Here is a 22,593-nt window from a genome sequence, read left to right on the forward strand (position 1 = left end):
TGGCACCTTATTGAATGCCTTCTGAAAATCCAATATACTACATTCACAAGTTCCTTCTTAGTATCCTATCAAAAGGAATGCAGGAGTCTTTTCCACTGGCTTCTAACCACAAGTTCCCCCTCTTGTGATTAATTCCATCTTCTCCACGCTCACTTCGACTGAACCGGACCATTTTTAATATTCAATCCCAACTAATTTTCACATCTGATCCAGGTATACAAATCCACACTTGTTCCCAACATAAAACACTTTAAACCCCTAATTCATCTCGATTTCTCAATGCCTTGTTTTAACCTCTCTCGACAAGCTCCTCCAACTTTATAATTAATTTGCACAGGCTATTTCTTTGCTGCTGACCATGTTCATTCACCTCCCTTCAACATCCCTGGGAGAATAGCCTTCCCTGGGAGAATAGACACGCTGCTTGGAAACTCTCTCCTGACCTCTGCCCCAACTCTTTCGCCCCACCCACACGCCAGGCACTACAAAGGTTGAAGCTACACAAATTAGTTGCTTGGAATAGGACTCTTGTACATCACAAGAAAAGGTGCCTTCACCAGGACAATTGCTTAAAGACGCAGTCAATTCTTTAAAACTATATTAGTCCAAGTAATTTTTCTTACCCACAGCCCATTCTTCGCATATAATTAATGAAATGGGCATTGGTTCTGGGATCAGATTGCAGGATTACAGAGTGTTCTATGGAACCATAAAAGATCAGCATAGGATCTATATGGGACAGTCTACAAACTATTCAAGAATTAAATAAATGTAATATCTGTACCTTGTCCTTGCCATCACGTTATTCTTTTTTGGCTGCTGATTAACAGGGCTTCCAACTGTGCCATTCTTCAAGGACCCCTTCCTGGCTAGTTCTCGTTGCTTCTCTGTAAACAGTCAAATTAAGTATTAGTCCCTCGATGGCACTCAGCACTGATGTATTTATTATAAAAGAAGGAAAAGAGCAAACTAGTGTTTGTCCTCTAGAAAGTGCGAATGGGGAGTTAGATAATAAGGAAATGGCGGATGAAATCAACAAATATTTTTCGGTCTTCACTATAGAGGATACAAATTTATTTGAGTAACAGGTGTAAATGGGGAGAAACTTGGCAAAATTACAACAAACTGATGGGAGCTGGGGGCTGACTAAACTCTGGTCCTGGTGGACAACACTCTAGGGCATTAAAAGGGGGCACTAATGAGGTAGTAGATTAGTCAGTGTTAATTTTCCAAAATTCACAAAATTCTGGAAAGGACCCATCAGATTGGAAAATATAATTCCTCTATTCAGACTCGATGGGCCGAATGGCCTCCTGCACTGTAAATTCTATGATTCTCCATCTGCCAGATTGTTGCCCACTCATTTAATCTAGCTTCAACGCAAGAAGCATCAGGAATAAGGTGGGTGAACTTAACGCATGGATCGGTACTTGGGACTACGATGTGGTGGCCATCACGGAAACTTGGATAGAAGAGGGGCAGAAATGGTTGTTGGAGGTCCCTGGTTATAGATGTTTCAATAAGATTAGGGAGGGTGGTAAAAGAGGTGGGGGTGGCATTGTTAATTAGAGATAGTATAACAGCTGCAGAAAGGCAGTTCGAGGAGTATCACCCTACTGAGGTAGTATGGGTTGAAGTCAGAAATGGGAAAGGAGCAGTCACCTTGTTAGGAGTTTTCTATAGGCCCCCCAATAGTAGCAGAGATGTGGAGGAACAGATTGGGAAACAGATTTTGGAAAGGTGCAGAAGTCATAGGGCAGTAGTCATGGGCGACTTTAACTTCCCAAATATTGAGTGGAAACTCTTTCGATCAAATAGTTTGGATGGGGTGGTGTTTGTGCAGTGTGTCCAGGAAGCTTTTCTAACACAGTATGTAGATTGTCCGACCAGAGGAGGGGCAATATTGGATTTAGTACTGGGTAATGAACCAGGGCAAGTGATAGATTTGTTAGTGGGGGAGCATTTTGGAGATAGTGACCACAATTCTGTGACTTTCACTTTAGTAATGGAGAGGGATAGGTACGTGCAACAGGGCAAGGTTTACAATTGGGGGAAGGGTAAATACGATGTTGTCAGACAAGAATTGAAGTGCATAAGTTGGGAACATAGGCTGGCAGGGAAGGACACAAGTGAAATGTGGAACTTGTTCAAGGAACAGGTGCTACGTGTCCTTGATATGTATGTCCCTGTCAGGCAGGGAAGAGATGGTCGAGTGAGGGAACCATGGTTGACAAGAGAGGTTGAATGTCTTGTTAAGAGGAAAAAGGTGACTTATGTAAGGCTGAGGAAACAAGGTTCAGACAGGGCATTGGAGGGATACAAGATAGCCAGGAGGGAACTGAAGAAAGGGATTAGGAGAGCTAAGAGAGGGCATGAACAATCTTTGGCGGGTAGGATCAAGGAAAACCCCAAGGCCTTTTACACATATGTGAGGAATATGAGAATGACTAGAGCGAGGGTAGGTCCGATCAAGGACAGTAGCGGGAGATTGTGTATGGAGTCTGAAGAGATAGGAGAGGTCTTGAACGAGTACTTTTCTTCTGTATTTACAAATGAGAGGGGCGATATTGTTGGAGAGGACAGGGTGAAACAGATTGGTAAGCTCGAGGAAATACTTGTTTGGAAGGAAGATGTGTTGGGCATTTTGAAAAACTTGAGGATAGACAAGTCCCCTGGGCCTGATGGGATATATCCAAGGATTCTATGGGAAGCAAGAGATGAAATTGCAGAGCCGTTGGCAATGATCTTTTCGTCCTCACCGTCAACAGGGGTGGTACCAGGGGATTGGAGAGTGGCGAATGTCGTGCCCCTGTTCAAAAAAGGGACTAGGGATAACCCTGGGAATTACAGGCCAGTTAGTCTTACTTCGGTGGTAGGCAAAGTAATGGAAAGGGTACTGAAGGATAGGATTTCTGAGCATCTGGAAAGCCACTGCTTGATTAGGGATAGTCAGCACGGATTTGTGAGGGGTAGGTCTTGGCTTACAAATCTTATTGAATTCTTTGAGGAGGTGACCAAGCATGTGGATGAAGGTAAAGCAGTGGATGTGGTGTACATGGATTTTAGTAAGGCATTTGATAAAGTTCCCCATGGTAGGCTTATGCAGAAAGTAAGGAGGCATGGGATAGTGGGAAATTTGGCCAGTTGAATAACGAACTGGCTAACCGATAGAAGTCAGAGAATGGTGGTGGATGGCAAATATTCAGCCTGGATCCCAGTTACCAGTGGCGTACCGCAGGGATCAGTTCTGGGTCCTCTGCTGTTTGTGATTTTCATTAATGACTTGGATGAGGGAGTTGAAGGGTGGGTCAGTAAATTTGCAGACGATACGAAGATTGGTGGAGTTGTGGATAGTAAGGAGGGCTGTTGTCAGCTGCAAAGAGACATAGATAGGATGCAGAGCTGGGCTGAGAAGTGGCAGATGGAGTTTAACCCTGAAAAGTGTGAGGTTGTCCATTTTGGAAGGACAAATATGAATGCGGAATACAGGGTTAACGGTAGAGTTCTTAGCAATGTGGCGGAGCAGAGAGATCTTGGGGTCTCTGTTCATACATCTTTGAAAGTTGCCACTCAAGTGGATAGAGCTGTGAAGAAGGCCTATGGTGTGCTCGCGTTCATTAACAGAGGGATTGAATTTAAGAGCCGTGAGGTGATGATGCAGCTGTACAAAACTTTAGTAAGGCCACATTTGGAGTACTGTGTACAGTTCTGGTCGCCTCATTTTAGGAAGGATGTGGAAGCTCTGTAAAAGGTGCAAAGAAGATTTACCAGGATGTTGCCTGGTATGGAGAGTAGGTCTTACGAGGAAAGGTTGAGGGTGCTAGGCCTTTTCTCATTAGAACGGAGAAGGATGAGGGGCGACTTGATAGAGGTTTATAAGATGATCAGGGGAATAGATAGAGTAGACAGTCAGAGACTTTTTCCCCGGGTGGAACAAACCATTACAAGGGGACATAAATTTAAGGTGAAAGGTGGAAGATATAGGAGGGATATCAGAGGTAGGTTCTTTACCCAGAGTGTAGTGGGGGCATGGAATGCACTGACTGTGGAAGTAGATGAGTCGGAAACATTAGGGACCTTCAAGCAGCTATTGGATAGGTACATGGATTACGCTAGAATGATATAGTGTAGATTAATTTGTTCTTAAGGGCAGCACGGTAGCATTGTGGATAGCACAATTGCTTCACAGCTCCAGGGTCCCAGGTTTGATTCCGGTTTGGGTCACTGTCTGTGCGGAGTCTGCACGTCCTCCCCGTGTCTGCGTGGGTTTCCTCCGGGTGCTCCGGTTTCCTCCCACAATCCAAAGATGTGCGGGTTAGGTGAATTGGCCAATGATAAATTGCCCTTAATGTCCAAAATTGCCCTTGGTGTTGGGTGGAGGTGTTGAGTTTGGGTAGGGTGCTCTTTCCAGGAGCCGGTGCAGACTCAAAGGGCCGAATGGCCTCCTTCTGCACTGTAAATTCAATGATAATCTATGATTAATCTAGGCACAACATCGTGGGCCGAAGGGCCTGTTCTGTGCTGTATTTTCTATGTTCTATTATATTCATTTGCAACCTCCTTACGCTCTCTTCACAAAAAAACTGCGATATATTTTTGTATCATCTGAAAGTTTAGCTACCATGCTTCACTCCCCTCATTTAAATCATTGATATAAATTGTAAAAAGTAGAGGTCCCAGCATAGACTCCTGTGATCCTCCACCCGCCACATCCTGACAAACCGAAAAAGAACCATTTATGCATACTGTCTTCTGTCAGCCATCCAATCGTCTATCAATGCGAATGTGTTATCCCCTACACCATGAGCTTTTGTTTTCTGTAATTACTTTTAATTTGACACCTTATTTATCTTCTGGAAATACAAGTGCAGCATTTATCCACAGCGCATATTATTCCTTCAAAGAACTCCAATTAATTGGGTAACCATGATTTCCCTTTCATAAGCTATGCTGACTCATCCCAATTACCTTGAGTTTCTCGAAAGGCCCAACTATAACTCCTTAATGATCAATTCTAATACCTTCCCCACAACAGATGTCAAGCTAACTTGCCTGTAGTTTCCAGTTTATTGCTTCTCTATCTTTTTGAATAGAATTATCATAGAATTTACAGTGCAGAAGGAGGCCATTCGGCCCATCGAGTCTGCACCGGCTCTTGGAAAGAGCACCCTACCCAAGGTCAACACCGCCACCCTATCCCCATAACCCAGTAACCCCACCCAACACTAAGGGCAATTTTGGACACTAAGGGCAATTTATCATGGCCAATCCACCTAACCCGCACATCTTTGGACTGTGGGAGGAAACCGGAGCACCCGGAGGAAACCCACACACGGGGAGGATGTGCAGACTCCGCACAGACAGTGACCCAAGCTGGAATCGAACCTGGGACCCTGGAGCTGTGAAGCAAATGTGCTATCCACAAGGCTACCGTGCTGCCCCTCATGTCAAGAATGTTCAAATTAGTAATCTTGCTATACGAACAGTAAAATAATGGGGGTGGTTGACATTTAGAAGCTGACATTTCAGTGTTCATGCGCTAACTTTAATAAAAGAGATGTAAGCAAAGAGCAGTAGAATGCTGGAAGAAAGTACTGGTGAATGACTGATCTGTTTTAACATTGCTCCAGCCAATCCTTTCCCATTAATACAATTTTACATTTGATTTCATTAATTTGCTGTTGCTGATGCTAGATGTGCCACATTAGCCATCTAAGTCCACTGCAATTAATGGATACATTTTGCAATGTTTTAGGTCATTTTAACTAAGAAATGCTCAAATCAAACAGCAGTTATGCAGGAAGTTCAAATGCTGGGGGAAAATATCAGGGTACAAGAAAATACAGTTACAGTTGCTATTCAGCTTATTTCCTCACATCCTCAATGTGGGTTGACTTGCAAATAGACCACTAAATGATAGGCAAGCATACTTCCTAATATCAATCGACATTTACAAGTCCACTGATTGAGCCTGGCCAGACAATTTTCACAGATCACATTCCAATAATTATAGAACAGGAACCAGAGAGTATTTAATTATCTATTTTATTGCAAAACCTGGAATTGTATACTTATCTAGTTTGGTAGTCAGTACCACAACAATCTGTTCCAGAAAATCCACTGTCAAATGCAAAATTAAAAAATACAAATTGGTATTCTTCACAACTGCCATGTGGCAGCAATGACAATTTCCTTGAAACTCGTACCCAATTATTTCTGAAACAAGACTTTGAAAATCAACACACAATTTAATAATGTTACAAAATCAATAGCAGACAGACTGCTGCAATCTCCTGGCTGTGAATCATTTGTTGATTTCTCTAAGTATTGTCTCCATTTCCCTGAAAATGCTGAGCCCTTGTAATGTTAAATGACTCTACATGGAGTGTCTACAAGTCAGTTTGTAGAGATGCCGCCATCGACTTATTTCACCTCTTCCCATTTTACTTGTGGTTGCCACATATTGGTGGGTTTGGTTACATGCGCTGAGAGGTTATTATTTCTCTATCATATATATTCTTTGCTGTTCATTAAAGTTAATTTTTTTTTTGTATGTATTGACAGAGTTAACTTCTAAAGCAACAAACAGTATTCAGTATTTGCATCCAGTCAAACAATTTTGGGATAGAGAAAAATAGTTGAGTGGAAAGATCTATTTCCAGTTCCTCAACCATATCTGTATCGTTAATGCCCTGGCACTGATTTTGAACCAAATATGTTCGGGAGTCTGGCAAAGACCCCACACGACTTGCTCCTAATCGCTCTGTTGCACCGGCACAGCTGCCTCACATGGGCTATCAATCACATGGCAAAAATACAGAAATTCAGGTTTGCACCACTCCTCGGAGCTTTGCATTACTGAACACACTGCAAAGTGCGAGAAGCTAAAGGCTCATGCTCCACCCAATTAAATTGGATACAAATTTATTGGTTTAACATGAATTGTATCCTCACTATTGCTTAGAAAGAAATAATGGCACTGGCTAGGTGCAAAAATCATTGATTTTTAAACAGTCCACTGTTACATCAGTTTAAACAGTTTGTTTTTGGAGGTGCAAGAAAGAAACATGAAAGCAATTTAGTTAGCATTTATTAGACATTTAGATATTACCTGCAGTTTGTTATGGGTGAATCTGAGGCATTGACAGTGCTACATTTTTATTTCAATTTAACTACATTTATCTTTATCTTGTGATATGTCCAAAGGTGATTGGCATACTCTAACCTGAATTAAGTGTTTTTATTCGACATCCGGGTGCGGCGATGACCAGCTAAGTCGCACGTTTCGGCAGCTCCCGGTGGAAAGGACTTTTGGGCTCTTAATAGGAGCCCCAACGGCAATTTTAATGGCTATAAACACTGTGCGGTAAACCAGAAGGGAATCCCCCCGGACACGGATGGAAAAAGGAGAGGAAAGTGGCCGGATTGCGGTGGATCCTCCAGAGCAGTGGCAAGGAAGGCAAGCACAAAGCAAGATGGCGTCGGAAGGAGGCAGTTTAATATGGGGCCCTGAACAACACGAGTTCCTGCGGCGTTGCGTGGAAGAACTTAAAAAGGAGATGAAGGAGGAGCTGTTGGCCCCGATATTACAGGCGATTGAAGGGCTAAAGGAGGAGCAAAAGACCCAGGAGCAGGAGCTTCGGGTCGTGAAGACAAAGGCTGCTGAGAATGAGGACGACATACAGGGCCTGGTGGTGAAGACAGAGATGCACGAGGCACAACACAAAAGGTGTGCGGAAAGGCTGGAGGTGCTGGAGAATAATGCGAGGAGGAAGAATTTAAGGATTCTTGGTCTTCCCGAAGGTGCAGACGTCGGGGCATATGTGAGCACGATGCTGCACTCGTTAATGGGATCGGAGGCCCCGACGGGCCCGTTGGAGGTGGAGGGAGCCTATCAAGTTATGGCACGAAGACCTAGGGCTGGAGAAATTCCTCGAGCCATAGTGGTGAGATTTCTCCGATATAAGGAGAGAGAGATGGTCCTCAGATGGGCAAAGAAAACTCGGAGCAGTAGGTGGGAGAACGCAGTGATCCGCGTATATCAAGATTGGAGTGCGGAGGTGGCGAGAAGGAGGGCAAGCTTTAATCGGGCCAAGGCTGTGCTGCACAAAAGGAAGGTTAAATTTGGAATGCTGCAGCCGGCAAGACTGTGGGCCACACATCAAGGGAAACACAACTACTTTGAAACGGCAGAAGAGGCATGGACATTTATTGTCGAGGAGGAACTGGAATAAGCGGGCTAGAAAAAGAACGTTTGGGACAAAGTGGTGGGGCGAATATGTGGGGTGAAGAGGGGGGGGGGAAAAGGGGGAAGAGATGATTTCCCAAGTTGTTAATCCCGAGACCCTGTAACTTTTCTCTCTTCCATGCCGGGGGGGGGGGGGGGGGGGGGGGGGAGGGAGGATGAGGAGCTGGGGGCGCCGGCCATTGGGGGCGGGGCCAAATGGGAAGCGCGGGCTTTGTTCCCGCGCTATGGTAATCATAGCGGGAACAGGGAAGCAGGAAGGAGGGGGCCTCGCACAGTGGGAGCCGAGGTCACGGGAGGAAGCCGAGGTCGGCCAGAGTTTGCTGACTTCTGGGAGCAACATGGGGAGTGCAATTACGCTAGTGAGGTATCTAGCGGGGGGGTGGGGTTAACTGGGTTGCTGCTGCTGGGGAGAAGGGGGAGCTGGTATGGGGTGGGGTGGTCGGGCGCCGTTGGGGGGGAGATTCGGCTACGTGGGAACCGGGTGAGGAGCTGGATTGAAAAAGGAGATGGCTAGTCGACAAGGGGGGGGGGGGTAAAGAGCCCCCCAACCCGGCTGATCACGTGGAATGTGAGAGGGCTGAACGGGCCGATAAAGAGGGCACGGGTACTCGCACACCTAAAGAAACTTAAGGCAGATGTGGTTATGCTGCAGGAGACGCATCTGAAACGGATAGACCAGGTCAGGCTACGCAAAGGATGGGTGGGGCAGGTGTTTCATTCGGGGCTAGATGCAAAAAACAGGGGGGGTGGCTATACTAGTGGGGAAGCGGGTAATGTTTGAGGCAAAGACCATAGTGGCGGATAGTGGGGGCAGATACGTGATGGTGAGTGGCAAACTGCAAGGGGAGGCGGTGGTCTTAGTGAACGTATATGCCCCGAACTGGGATGATGCCAACTTTATGAGGCGTATGTTAGGACGTATCCCGGACCTAGAGGTGGGGAAGTTGGGAATGGGTGGAGATTTTAATACGGTGCTGGACCCAGGGCTGGACAGATCAAGGGCCAGGACCGGAAGGAGGCCGGCTGCAGCTAGGGTGCTTAAGGACTTTATGGAGCAGATGGGAGGAGTAGACCCCTGGAGATTTAGTAGACCGAGGAGTAAGGAGTTTTCGTTTTTCTCCTATGTCCACAAAGTTTATTCACGGATAGACTTTTTTGTTTTGGGAAGGGCACTGATCCCGAGGTGACGGGGACGGAGTACACGGCTATAGCTATTTCGGATCACGCTCCACATTGGGTGGACCTGGAGATAGGGGAAGAAAAAGAACAGCGTCCACCCTGGAGAATGGACATGGGATTATTGGCAGATGAGGGTGTGTGTTTAAGGGTGAGGGGGTGTATTGAAAGGTACTTGGAACTCAATGATAATGGGGAGGTCCAGGTGGGAGTGGTCTGGGAGGCTCTGAAGGCAGTGGTTAGAGGGGAGCTGATATCTATTAGGGCACATAAAGGAAAGCAGGAGGGTAGGGAAAGGGAGCGGTTGTTGAAAGAACTTCTGAGGGTGGACAGACAATATGCAGAAGCACCGGAGGAGGGACTGTACAGGGAAAGGCAAAGGCTACATGTAGAATTTGACTTGTTGACTACGGGTAATGCAGAGGCACAATGGAGGAAGGCACAGGGTGTACAGTACGAATATGGGGAGAAGGCGAGCAGGTTGCTGGCCCACCAACTGAGGAAAAGGGGAGCAGCAAGGGAGATAGGGGGGGGGTGAGAGATGAGGAGGGAGAGATGGAGCGGGGAGCGGAGAGAGTGAATGGAGTGTTCAAGGCATTTTATGAAAGATTATATGAAGCTCAGCCCCCGGATGGGAAGGAGAGAATGATGTGCTTTCTGGATCGGCTGGAATTCCCTCAGGTGGAGGAGCAGGAGAGGGCGGGACTGGGAGCACAGATTGAGACGGAGGAAGTAGTGAAAGGGATTGGGAGCATGCAGGCGGGGAAGGCCCCGGGACCAGACGGATTCCCAGTTGAATTCTATAGGAAATATATGGACTTGCTGGCCCCGCTACTGATGAGAACCTTTCATGAGGCGAGGGAAAGGGGGCAGCTGCCCCCGACTATGTCAGAGGCAACGATATCGCTCCTCCTAAAGAAGGAAAAAGACCCGCTGCAATGCAGGTCCTATAGGCCTATTTCCCTCCTGAATGTGGACGCTAAGATTCTGGCCAAGGTAATGGCAACGAGGATAGAGGATTGTGTCCCGGGGGCGGTTCATGAGGACCAAACTGGGTTTGTGAAGGGGAGACAGCTGAATACAAATATACGGAGGCTGCTAGGGGTAATGATGATGCCCCCACCAGAGGGGGAAGCGGAGATAGTGGTGGCGATGGATGCCGAGAAAGCATTTGATGGAGTGGGATTATTTGTGGGAGGTGCTGAGGAGATTTGGCTTTGGAGATGGGTGTATCAGATGGGTACAGTTGCTGCATAGGGCCCCGATGGCGAGTGTGGTCACGAATGGACGGGGGTCTGATTATTTTCGGCTCCATAGAGGGACGAGGCAGGGATGTCCTCTGTCCCCGTTATTGTTTGCACTGGCGATTGAGCCCCTGGCCATAGCATTGAGGGGTTCCAGGAAGTGGAGGGGAGTACTCAGGGGAGGAGAGGAACACCGGGTATCTCTGTATGCGGATGATTTGTTGCTATATGTGGCGGACCCGGCGGAGGGGATGCCAGAGATAATGCGGATACTTGGGGAGTTTGGGGATTTTTCAGGGTATAAACTGAACATGGGGAAAAGTGAGTTGTTTGTGGTGCATCCAGGGGAGCAGAGCAGAGAAATAGAGGATTTACCGTTGAGGAAGGTAACAAGGGACTTTCGGTACTTGGGGATCCAGATAGCCAAGAATTGGGGTACATTACATAGGCTTAATTTAACGCGGTTGGTGGAACAGATAGAGGAGGACTTTAAGAGATGGGACATGGTGTCCCTGTCACTGGCAGGTAGGGTGCAGGCGGTTAAAATGGTGGTCCTCCCGAGATTACTTTTTGTGTTTCAGTGCCTCCCGGTGGTGGTCACGAAGGCTTTTTTCAAAAGAATCGAGAAGAGTATTATGACTTTTGTGTGGGCCGGGAAGACCCCGAGAGTGAGGAGGGGATTTTTGCAGCACAGTAGGGACAGGGGGGGGGCTGGCACTACCAAGCCTAAGTGAGTACTACTGGGCCGCCAATATTTCAATGGTGTGTAAGTGGATGGGAGAAGAGGAGGGAGCTGCGTGGAAGAGATTGGAGAGGGCGTCCTGCAGGGGGACTAGCCTACAAGCTATGGTGACGGCACCGTTGCCGTTCTCACCGAAGAAATACACCACAAGCCCGGTGGTGGTGGCTACATTGAAAATTTGGGGGCAGTGGAGACGGCATAGGGGAAAGACAGGAGCCTCGGTACGGTCCCCGATAAGAAATAACCATAGGTTTGTTCCGGGGGGAATGGATGGGGGATTTGGAGCATGGCAAAGAGCAGGGGTAGCACAGTTGAGAGATCTGTTCGTAGATGGGACGTTTGCGAGTCTGGGAGCGCTGACGGAAAAATATGGGTTGCCCCAAGGGAATGCATTTCGGTATATGCAACTGAGGGCTTTTGCGAGGCAACAGGTGAGGGAATTCCCGCAGCTCCCGACGCAGGAGGTGCAGGATAGAGTGATCTCAGAGACATGGGTGGGGGATGGTAAGGTGTTGGACATATATTGGGAAATGAGGGACGAGGGGGAGATCATGGTAGATGAGCTGAAAGGGAAATGGGAAGAGGAGCTGGGGGAGGAGATTGAGGAGGGGCTGTGGGCTGATGCCCTACGTAGGGTAAACTCATCGTCCTCGTGTGCCAGGCTAAGCCTGATACAATTTAAGGTGTTACACAGGGCGCATATGACTGGAGCACGGCTCAGTAAATTTTTTGGGATAGAGGATCGGTGTGCGAGATGCTCGAGAAGCCCAGCGAATCACACCCACATGTTCTGGTCATGCCCGGCATTACAGGGGTTTTGGGTGGGGTGGCAAAGGTGCTTTCGAAGGTGGTGGGGGTCCAGGTCGAACCAAGCTGGGGGTTGGCTATATTTGGGGTTGCAGAAGAGCCGGGAGTGCAGGAGGCGAAAGAGGCTGATGTTTTGGCCTTTGCGTCCCTAGTAGCCCGGCGCAGGATATTGTTAATGTGGAAGGAAGCCAAGCCCCCGGGTGTGGAGACCTGGATAAACGACATGGCAGGGTTTATAAAGTTAGAACGGATTAAGTTCGTACTAAGGGGTTCGGCTCAAGGGTTCACCAGGCGGTGGCAACCGTTCGTCGACTACCTCACAAAAGATAGAGGGAATGGAAAAGAAGAAGACAACAGCAGCAACCCGGGGGCGGGGGGGGGGGGGGGGGGGGGGGGGGGGGCGGGGAGAGGAATCGGACGGACTCTCAGGGACGTTATTGTATATGTATAGGCACTTGTTTTAGGTAATGTATATTGGACTGTTGGATTGTATCTTTGGAGAGTATTTATTTTTGACAAGGCAGTTGCCATTTAGTTTGGTTTTTGTTTCTGTTCATATATTATTTATTTATTTGTTTAAAACTGGCCACTGTTATTTATATTGCTTTATTGTTGTTTAAAAGAAACACTACGTACTGTTATGTTTGGCCAAAAAATCTTGAATAAAATATATATTTTTAAAAGTGTTTTTATTCGTAATAGCTAACAATCAATGAAAACTGTTCAGTTCTAAGCATACAGTCCAAAGACGTGCGGGTCAGGTGGATTGGCCATGCTAAATTGCCCCTTAGTGTCAAAATGATTAGGTGCGGTTACTGGGTTACGGGGATAGGGGGTGGAGGCATGGGCTTAAGGTGCTCTTTCCAAGGGCCGGTACAGAATCGATAGGTCGAATGGCCTACATCTGCACTGTAAATTCTATGATTCATAGGAAATTAAGTGCTACATGCTGGGCTGGGTTAGCTGAAACACAGGTCAAATTCACATCAGTATGGGGGCCAGTCAGTATTTACACAATCTGCACACTAACTACAATTATTTTAGCTTTATGCTACATTAAAACAAAGCAAACTTATAAAGTATTAAAACTGAGAAATTGACAAATAAATGATAGTGACATGAATCTCTTGCAAAAGCAACTGAGGTTCATTGTTGTGGGTTTAGTGTGGTCAGATTCAGAAGACTAGCTAATTCATTCATTCATTCAACCTTGTTCTGTGGAGTTCTGAGCAAAAACGAATGCAAGGACTAAAACCTGTGGGAACTTCATTGATGTATTTGCAGTTAAATTTACCTGTCATATCAACCAGTTGGCTTTCCAACAAGGTAGCTTTAAATTCTAAAATTCATTTTTCAAAATATTGCTGTATTTTTCTGTTCACAATGAATCTGGAATCAGCGAAAACAGCGCCGGAGGAGAGAGCCGGGACAGCGAAAAAAGCGCCGGAGGAGAGAGCCGGGAGATTTAAAAACGCGGGAGGAGAGAGCCGGGACAGCGAAAACAGCGCCGGAAGAGAGAGCCGGGAGATTTAAAAAGCGCGGGAGGAGAGAGCCGGGACAGCGAAAACAGCGCGGGAGCAGAGAGAGCCGGGACAGCGAAAACAGCGCGGGAGGAGAGAGCCGGGAGATTTAAAAAGCGCGGGAGGAGAGAGCGGGGACAGCGAAAACAGCGCCGGAGGAGAGCCGGGAGATTTAAAAAGCGCGGGAGGAGAGTGCCGGGAGATTTTAAAAGCGCAGGAGAGAGCCGGGACAGCGAAAACAGCGCCGGAGGAGAGAGCCGGGAGATTTAAAAACGCGGGAGGAGAGAGCCGGGACAGCGAAAACAGCGCCAGAGGAGAGAGCTGGGAGATTTAAAAAGCGCGGGAGGAGAGAGCCGGGACAGCAAAAACAGCGCGGGAGCAGAGAGAGCCGGGACAGCGAAAACAGCGCCGGAGGAGAGAGCCGGGAGATTTAAAAAGCGCGGGAGGAGAGTGCCGGGAGATTTAAAAAGCGCAGGAGAGAGCCGGGACAGCGAAAACAGCGCCGGAGGAGAGAGCCGGGAGATTTAAAAAGCGCGGGAGGAGAGAGCCGGGACAGCGAAAACAGCGCCGGAGGAGAGAGCCGGGAGATTTAAAAAGCGCGGGAGGAGAGAGCCGGGACAGTGAAAACAGCGCCGGAGGAGAGAGCCGGGAGATTTTAAAAGCGCGGGAGAAGAGCCGGGACAGCGAAAACAGCGCCGGAGGAGAGAGCCGGGAGATTTAAAAAGCGCGGGAGGAGAGAGACGGGACAGCGAAAACAGCGCCGGAAGAGAGAGCCGGGAGATTTAAAAAGCGCGGGAGGGGGCCTGGGCAGCGAAAACAGCGCGGGAGGAGAGAGCCGGGACAGCGAAAACAGCGCCGGAGGAGAGAGCCGGGAGATTTTAAAAGCGCGGGAGGAGAGAGCCGGGACAGCGAAAACAGCGCCGGAGAGAGAGCCGGGACATTTTAAAAGTGCGGGAGGAGAGAGCCGGGACAGTGCGGGGAGAGGTGAGTGCACAAAAGGTGTGGCAGGAGTGCCTTTAGTCACGGAGTGCTGGTTGGAACAGAGTGCATCTGAGTTTAGGTGAGTGACTGAGTGCTGATTGGAACAGAGTGCATCTGAGTTTAGGTGCGTGACTGAGTGCTGATTGGAACAGAGTGCATCTGAGTTTAGGTGAGTGACTGAGTTCGGGTGAGTGGCTGTGTTTTTGTTGGTGTTCGGGTTTATCCTTGAGGTTCTATAAAGAAAAAAAATATATATATATTTAAATTAATTAACTAGTCGAATATGGCTGGACAGGTGATGTGCTGTTGCTGTATGATGATGGAACTGGTGGATCCCATTGAGACCGTCAGTGACCACATCTGCAGCAAGTGTTGGCTGCTCGAGGAATTTCGGCTCAGAATTGATGAGCTGGAGACCGAGCTGCACACACTGCGGCACATCAGGGAGGGGGAACATTACCTGGATGCTTTGTTTCAGGAGGCAGCCACACCCGGTAGAATAAGTTCTGTTAATTCGGACAGTGGTCAGGGACAGAGTGGTGTGACTGCAAGGGAGGCAGGTAGGGGGATCCTGAGTTTAAGAGTTGAGGAGCCTCAGCCCTTGACCTTGTCCAACAGGTATGAGGTACTTGCTCCCTGTGTGGATGAGGTAGAGGGCTGTAGGGAGGATGCGTTGACTGACCACTGCACCGTGGTACAGGAAGCCATTCAAGAGGGGGGAGCAAAAAGACAAGTGGTAGTTGTAGGGGATTCTATAATTAGGGGGATTGATGGCATCCTTTGTAAGCCAGATCGAGAGTCCCGCATGGTATGTTGCCTGCCCGGTGCCAGGGTGAGGGACATCTCTGATCGGCTTGAAAGGATTTTGGAGAGGGAGGGGGAGGATCCAGTTGTTGTGGTCCACGTTGGGACTAACAACATAGGTGAGACTAGAAAAGAGGACATGTTTGGGGATTATCAAACACTAGGGACTAAATTACAGAGCAGGTCCTCCAGGGTTATAATCTCTGGATTACTACCCGAGCCACATGCCAATTGGCATAGGGTTGAGAAAATTAGAGAAGTTAACACGTGGCTAAAGGAGTGGTGCGGGAAAGAGGGATTCCATTTCATGGGGCATTGGCATCAGTACTGGGGCAGGAGGGACCTGTACCGTTGGGACGGTCTTCACCTGAACCATTCTGGGACCAGTGTTCTAGCGAATAGGATAAATAGGTTGGTCACAAGGACTTTAAACTAGCAAGTTGGGGGGAAGGGAAGTGTAAAGCTATGGACAGTATAATGGTTAATGGAGATCAAGGCAGCAGGTTACGTGACAGGTTATTATGTGGAGATATGGGTTCAAAGACAAGGAAAATTAGGAGAAAGGGTAAGAGGAAAAAAAAATTGCGAAAAGTTACTGATCAAGGTGTTAGGATTCATAACAAAGACATAAAAAACAGCATAAGTGTACTTTACCTGAATGCTCGTAGTATACAAAATAAGGTAAATGAGTTGATGGCGCAAATCATCGTGAATGACTATGATTTAGTGGCCATTACTGAAATATGGTTAAAAGTTGGTCACGCCTGGGAGTTAAATATCCAAGGGTATCAGACTATACGAAAGGTTAGAATGGACGGTAAGGGCGGTGGTGTAGCTTTGTTGTTTAAGGATGGCATCCGGGCAATAGTAAGGGATGATATTGGTGCTATGGAGGACAAGGTTGAATCAATTTGGGTGGAAATCAGGAATAGTAAGGCGAAAAGGTCACTGATAGGAGTAGTCTATAGGCCACCAAATAGTAACAGGATGGTAGGGCAGGCAATAAGCAAAGAAATAACGGATGCATGTAGAAATGGTACAGCGGTTATCATGGGAGATTTTAATCTGCATTTCGATTGGTTTAACCAGGTTGGTAAAGGCAGCCTTGAGGAGGAGTTTATAGAATGTGCCCGGGATAATTTCCTGGAACAGTATGTAATGGAACCTACAAGGGAACAAGCGGTCCTAGATCTGGTCCTGTGTAATGAGGCAGGATTGATTAATGATCTCATAGTTCGGGATCCTCTTGGAAGTAGCGACCACAATATGGTGGAATTTAAAATACAGTTGGAGGATGACAAGGTAAAATCAAGCACTAGTGTTTTGTGCTTAAACAAAGGCGATTACAATGGGATGAGAGACGAACTAGCTAAGGTAGACTGGGAGCAAAGACTTCATGGTGAAGCAGTTAAGGAACAGTGGAGAACCTTCCGAGCGATCTTTCAGTGTTCAGAAAAGGTTCATACCGACAAAAAAGAAAGACGGTAGAAAGGGGAAAAATCGACCGTGGATATCTAAGGAGGTGAGGGAGAGTATCAAATTGAAGGAATAAACATACAAAGTGGCAAAAATTAGTGGAAGACTAGAGGACTGGGCAGTCTTTAGGGCACAACAGAAAGCTACTAAAAAAGCCATACAGAAGAGTAAGGTAGACTATGAAAGTAAACTGGCTCAGAACGTAAAAGCAGATAGTAAAAGCTTCTACAAATATACAAGACAAAAAAAGAGTGGCTAAGGTAAATATTGGTCCTTTGGAAGATGAGAAGGGTGATTTAATAATAGGAGACGGGGAAATGGCTGAGGAGCTGAACAGGTTTTTTGGGTCAGTCTTCAGTGGAGGACACAAATAACATGCCAGTGACTGATGGAAATAAGGATATGATAGGTGAGGATCTTGAGATCATTGTAATCACTAAGGAGGCAGTATTGGGCAAGCTAATTGGGCTAAAGGTAGACAAGTCTCCTGGCCCTGATGGGATGCATCCCAGAGTGTTAAAAGAGATGGCTAGGGAAATTGTAAACGCACTAGTGATAATTTATCAAAATTCACTAGACTCTGGGGTGGTCCCAGAGGATTGGAAAGTAGCAAACGTGACACCACTGTTTAAAAAAGGAGGTCGGCAGAAAGCGGGTAATTATAGGCCGGTAAGTTTAACTTCGGTTGTAGGGAAAGTGCTGGAATCGATCATTAAGGAGGAAATAGCGGGGCACCTGGAGGGAAATTGCCCCATTGGGCAGACGCAGCATGGGTTCACAAAGGGTAGGTCGTGTCTGACTAATTTGGTAGAATTTTTTGAGGACGTTAACTGTGCAGTAGATAACGGGGAGCCAATGGATGTGGTACACCTGGATTTCCAGAAATCTTTTGACAAGGTGCCACACAAAAGGTTGCTGCATAAACTAAAGATGCATGGCATTGAGGGTAAAGTGGTAGCATGGGTAGAGGATTGGTTAACTAACAGAAAGCAGCGAGTGGGGATAAATGGGTGTTTCTCTGGTTGGCAACCTGTAACTAGTGGGGTCCCTCAAGGATCAGTGTTGGTCCCGCAGTTGTTCACAATTTACATAGACGATTTGGAGTTGGGGACCAAGTGCAATGTGTCAAAGTTTGCAGACGACACTAAGATGAGTGGAAAAGCAAAAAGTGCAGAGGATACCGGAAGTCTGCAGAAGGATTTGGATAGGTTAGGTGAATGGGCTAGGGTCTGGTAGATGGAATTCAATGTTGCCAAGTGTGAGGCTATCCATTTTGGGAGGAATAACAGCAGAATGGATTATTATTTAAACGGTAAGATGTTAAAACATGCTGCTGTGCAGAGGGACCTGGGTGTGCTGGTGTACGAGTCGCAAAAAGTTGTTGTGCAGGTGCAACAGGTGATTAAGAAGGCTAATCGAGTTTTGTCTTTCATTGCTAGAGGGATGGAGTTCAAGACTAGTGAGTTTATGCTGCAATTGTACAGGGTGTTGGTGAGGCCGCATCTGGAGTATTGTGTTCAGTTTTGGTCTCCTTACCTGAGAAAGGACATATTGGCACTGGAGGGAGTGCAGAGGAGATTCACTAGGTTGCTCCCAGAGTTGAGGGGATTAGATTATGACGAGAGGTTGAGTAGACTGGGACTGTACTCATTGGACTTTAGAAGGATGCGGGGGGATCTTATTGAGACACATAAAATTATGAAGGGAATAGATAGGATAGATGCGGGCAGGTTGTTTCCACTGGTCGGGGAAAGCAGAACTAGGGGGCATAGCCTCAAAATAAGGGGAGGTAGATTTAGGACGGAGTGTAGGAGGAACTTCTTCATCCAAAGGGTTGTGAATCTCTGGAATTCCTTGCCCAGTGAAGCAGTTGAGGCTCCTTCTTTAAACGTTTTTAAGAAAAAGATAGATGCCTTTCTAAAGAATAAACGGATTCGGGGATATGGTGTACGGGCCGGAGAGTGGAGCTGAGTCCACAAAGATCAGCCATGATCTCATTAAATGGTGGAGCAGGCTCGAGGGGCCAGATGGCCTACTCCTGTTCCTAGTTCTTATGGAAGTTGATCAAACCTATATGTAGTAAAACTGATGTTGGTATTATGATTCTACCAGGTAAATGCTAAATGGTATAGCCAATTTAAACAAAGAAAACTGCTTCTTGTTGCTGCTTCTGTGAGAAAATGTAAGCCGCAGTATGACTGATTACGGAGTTCTTTCCCCAGCCCTCTCAGAATGTGTTGCTTTGATACCACTAATGATGGTCAACACTCACTCAAAGGGCTATCAACTCAAAGAAACTCACCCACCGTAGGTGTATGATACATCATCTTTGTGGAGTAAATGATCTCTGTATTAGAACAATACATTTTACAAAGCAATTTTTTTTGCTTTCACATTTTGATTCATCACTCACTGCAGAGACATGCACCACAGTAATAAGGTATTAAATATCCCCAGTCCTTTACGATTACGAGCTTTAATTGAACACCATAGCATTAAATTATTGATTTGCCAATTATTAAAGCAGCCCAACATGTTCTGTCCACAGGAATCCCCAATTTGGATTGAATTTGCACCCATCCTTGAAAAAAAAAGAATCAATTTATAGTATTTTAATTCCTCATACGCTACTTGATTTGTGGCAGGAAAGTAATTATGCTTCAAAGGAACTGTCTATTTTCACAAGCAGTTGCCTGGCTGTTCCTCACATCACCTTTGAGATAACATTGCGTTAATGTGAGTTTGCTCTCAGCTCTTGACGGAGGTGGTGAGTGATATGTGTGAGTACCTTTCAGAAATGGGTGTTTATAAATGGGTGTGTAGACTTCCAGGTGCGGCGATGACCAGCTGAGTCGCACGTTTCGGCAGCTCCCGGTGAAACTGACTTTTGGGCTCTTGATAGGAGCCCCAACGGCAATTTTGACGGCTAAAAACACTGTGCGGTAAACCAGAAGGGAATCCCCCCCCTGGATACGGATGAAAAAAGGAGGAGAAAGTGGCCGGATTGCAGTGGATCCTTTAGAACAGCGGCAAGGAAGGCAAGCAAAAACCAAGATGGCGTCGGAAGGTGGCAGTTTAACATGGGGCCCTGAACAACAAGAGTTCTTGAAATGCTGTGTGGAAGAGCTCAAAAAGGAAATGAAGAAAGAGCTGTTGGCCCCGATACTACAGGCGAACGAAGGGCTAAAGGAGGAACAAAAGACCCAGGAGCGGGAGCTTCGGGTCGTGAAGGCAAAGGCAGCCGAGAAGGAGGACGACATACAGGGCCTGGTGGTGAAGACGGAGACGCATGAGGCACATCAGAAACGATGTGTGGAAAGGTTGGAGGCACTGGAAAACAACGCAAGGAGGAACAACCTGAGGATTCTTGGTCTTCCTGAAGGTGCGGAGGGAGCGGACGTCGGGGCATATGTGAGCACGATGCTGCACTCATTAATGGGAGTGGAGGCCCCGGCGGGTCCGTTGGAGGTGGAGGGAGCATACCGAGTGATGGCGCGAGGACCGAGAGCAGGAGAAATTCCCAGAGCCATAGTGGTGAGATTCCTCCGTTTTAAGGATAGAGAAATGGTCCTTAGATGGGCAAAGAAAACTCGGAGCAGTAAACGGGAGAACGCGGTGATCCACGTTTATCAAGACTGGAGTGCGGAGGTGGCGAGAAGGAGGGCGAGCTTTAATCGGGCCAAGGCGGTGCTTCATAAAAAGAAGATAAAATTTGGAATGCTGCAACCGGCAAGACTGTGGGTCACATATCGAGGGAGGCACCACTACTTTGAGAAGGCGGATGAAGCGTGGACTTTTATTGTGGAACAAAAACTGGAATGAGCGGGTTATTAAAAAGAACGTTCGAACAAAGTGGTGGGGCGAATGTGGGGGGCAAAGAGGGGTTTTATGTACTAATCCTGCGATGTGGTAACTTTTCTCTCTTCCACAGGTGGTGATGGGGGGAGGAGGGGAGGTGGAGGAGATGGGGTGTTGGCCATTGGGGGCAGGGCCAAGGGAGAAGCGCGGGCTTGGTTCCCGCGCTATGATAATCATGGCGGGAATAGAGAAGCAGGAAGGAGGGGGCGTCGCACGGTGCGAGCCGAGGTCACGGGGGGGAAGCCGAGGTCACAGGGGGGAAGCCGAGGTCGGCCAGAGTTTGCTGACTTCTGGGAGCAACATGGGGGAGTAATTACGCTAGCGGGGGAGGGGTGGGGGGGGGGGGGTGGGAGGGAGGAATTACTGGGTTGCTGCTGCTGGGGAGAGGGGGGAGCTGGTATGGGAGGGGATGGGCACCGCCTGGGGAGATATAGCTGCGTGGGAACCGGGTGAGGAGCTGGAAAAAGGGAATGGCTAATCGACAGGGGGGGGGGGGAAGCCCCCCAACCCGGCTGATCACGTGGAACGTGAGAGGGCTGAACTGGCCGATAAAGAGGGCACGGGTACTCGCACACCGTAAGAAACTTAAGGCAGATGTGGTTATGTTACAGGAAACGCACCTGAAACTGATAGACCAGGTTAGGCTACGCAAAGGATGGGTGGGGCAGGTGTTTCATTCGGGGCTAGATGCGAAAAACGGGGGTGGCTATATTAGTGGGGAAGCGGGTAATGTTCGAGGCAAAGACTATCGTGGCGGATAACGGGGGCAGATACGTGATGGTGAGTGGCAAACTACAGGGGGAGACGGTGGTTTTGGTAAACGTATATGCCCCGAACTGGGATGATGCCAATTTTATGAGGCAGATGCTAGGACGCATTCCGGACCTAGAGATGGGAAAGCTGATAATGGGGGGAGATTTTAATACGGTGTTGGAACCAGGGCTGGATAGGTCGAAGTCCAGGACTGGAAGGAGGCCGGCAGCAGCCAAAGTACTTAAAGATTTTATGGAGCAGATGGGAGGTGTAGACCCGTGGAGATTTAGCAGACCTAGGAGTAAGGAGTTCTCGTTTTTCTCCCATGTCCATAAAGTCTACTCGCGAATAGACTTTTTTGTGCTGGGAAGGGCGTTGATCCCGAAGGTGGGGGGGAACGGAGTATACGGCTATAGCCATTTCGGATCACGCTCCACACTGGGTAGACCTGGAGATAGGGGAGGAAACAGGAGGGCGCCCACCCTGGAGAATGGACATGGGACTAATGGCAGATGAGGTGGTGTGTCTAAGGGTGAGGGGGTGCATTGAAAAGTACTTGGAACTCAATGATAATGGGGAGGTCCAGGTGGGAGTGGTCGGGGAGGCGCTGAAGGCGGTGGTTAGAGGGGAGCTGATATCAATAAGGGCACATAAAGGGAAGCAGGAGAGTAAGGAACGGGAGCGGTTGCTGCAAGAACTTTTGAGGGTGGACAGACAATATGCGGAAGCACCGGAGGAGGGACTGTACAGGGAAAGGCAAAGGCTACATGTAGAATTTGACTTGCTGACTACGGGCACTGCAGAGGCACAATGGAGGAAGGCACAGGGTGTACAGTACGAATATGGGGAGAAGGCGAGCAGGTTGCTGGCACACCAATTGAGGAAAAGGGGAGCAGCGAGGGAAATGGGGGGAGTGAGGGATGAGGAAGGAGAGATGGAGTGGGGAGCGGATGGAGTGGGGAGCGGAGAGAGTGAATGGAGTGT

At 47.8% G+C, this 22,593-nt stretch overlaps 1 protein-coding gene across 2 annotated transcripts in view; it reads right to left on the bottom strand.

The window, feature by feature from the left end:
- Positions 1–22,593, bottom strand: part of fam219aa (family with sequence similarity 219 member Aa) — a 96,119-nt gene that overhangs the window by 21,596 nt on the left and 51,930 nt on the right. For both annotated transcript variants that reach the window (XM_072497267.1, XM_072497266.1), the window contains exon 3: positions 785–887. In XM_072497267.1, the coding sequence (XP_072353368.1) occupies positions 785–887 (103 nt within the window). The remainder of the gene's footprint in view (positions 1–784; positions 888–22,593) is intronic.

This window comes from Scyliorhinus torazame, chromosome 3 (assembly GCF_047496885.1).
Source record: "Scyliorhinus torazame isolate Kashiwa2021f chromosome 3, sScyTor2.1, whole genome shotgun sequence".
Taxonomy (NCBI): Eukaryota; Metazoa; Chordata; class Chondrichthyes; order Carcharhiniformes; family Scyliorhinidae; genus Scyliorhinus; species Scyliorhinus torazame.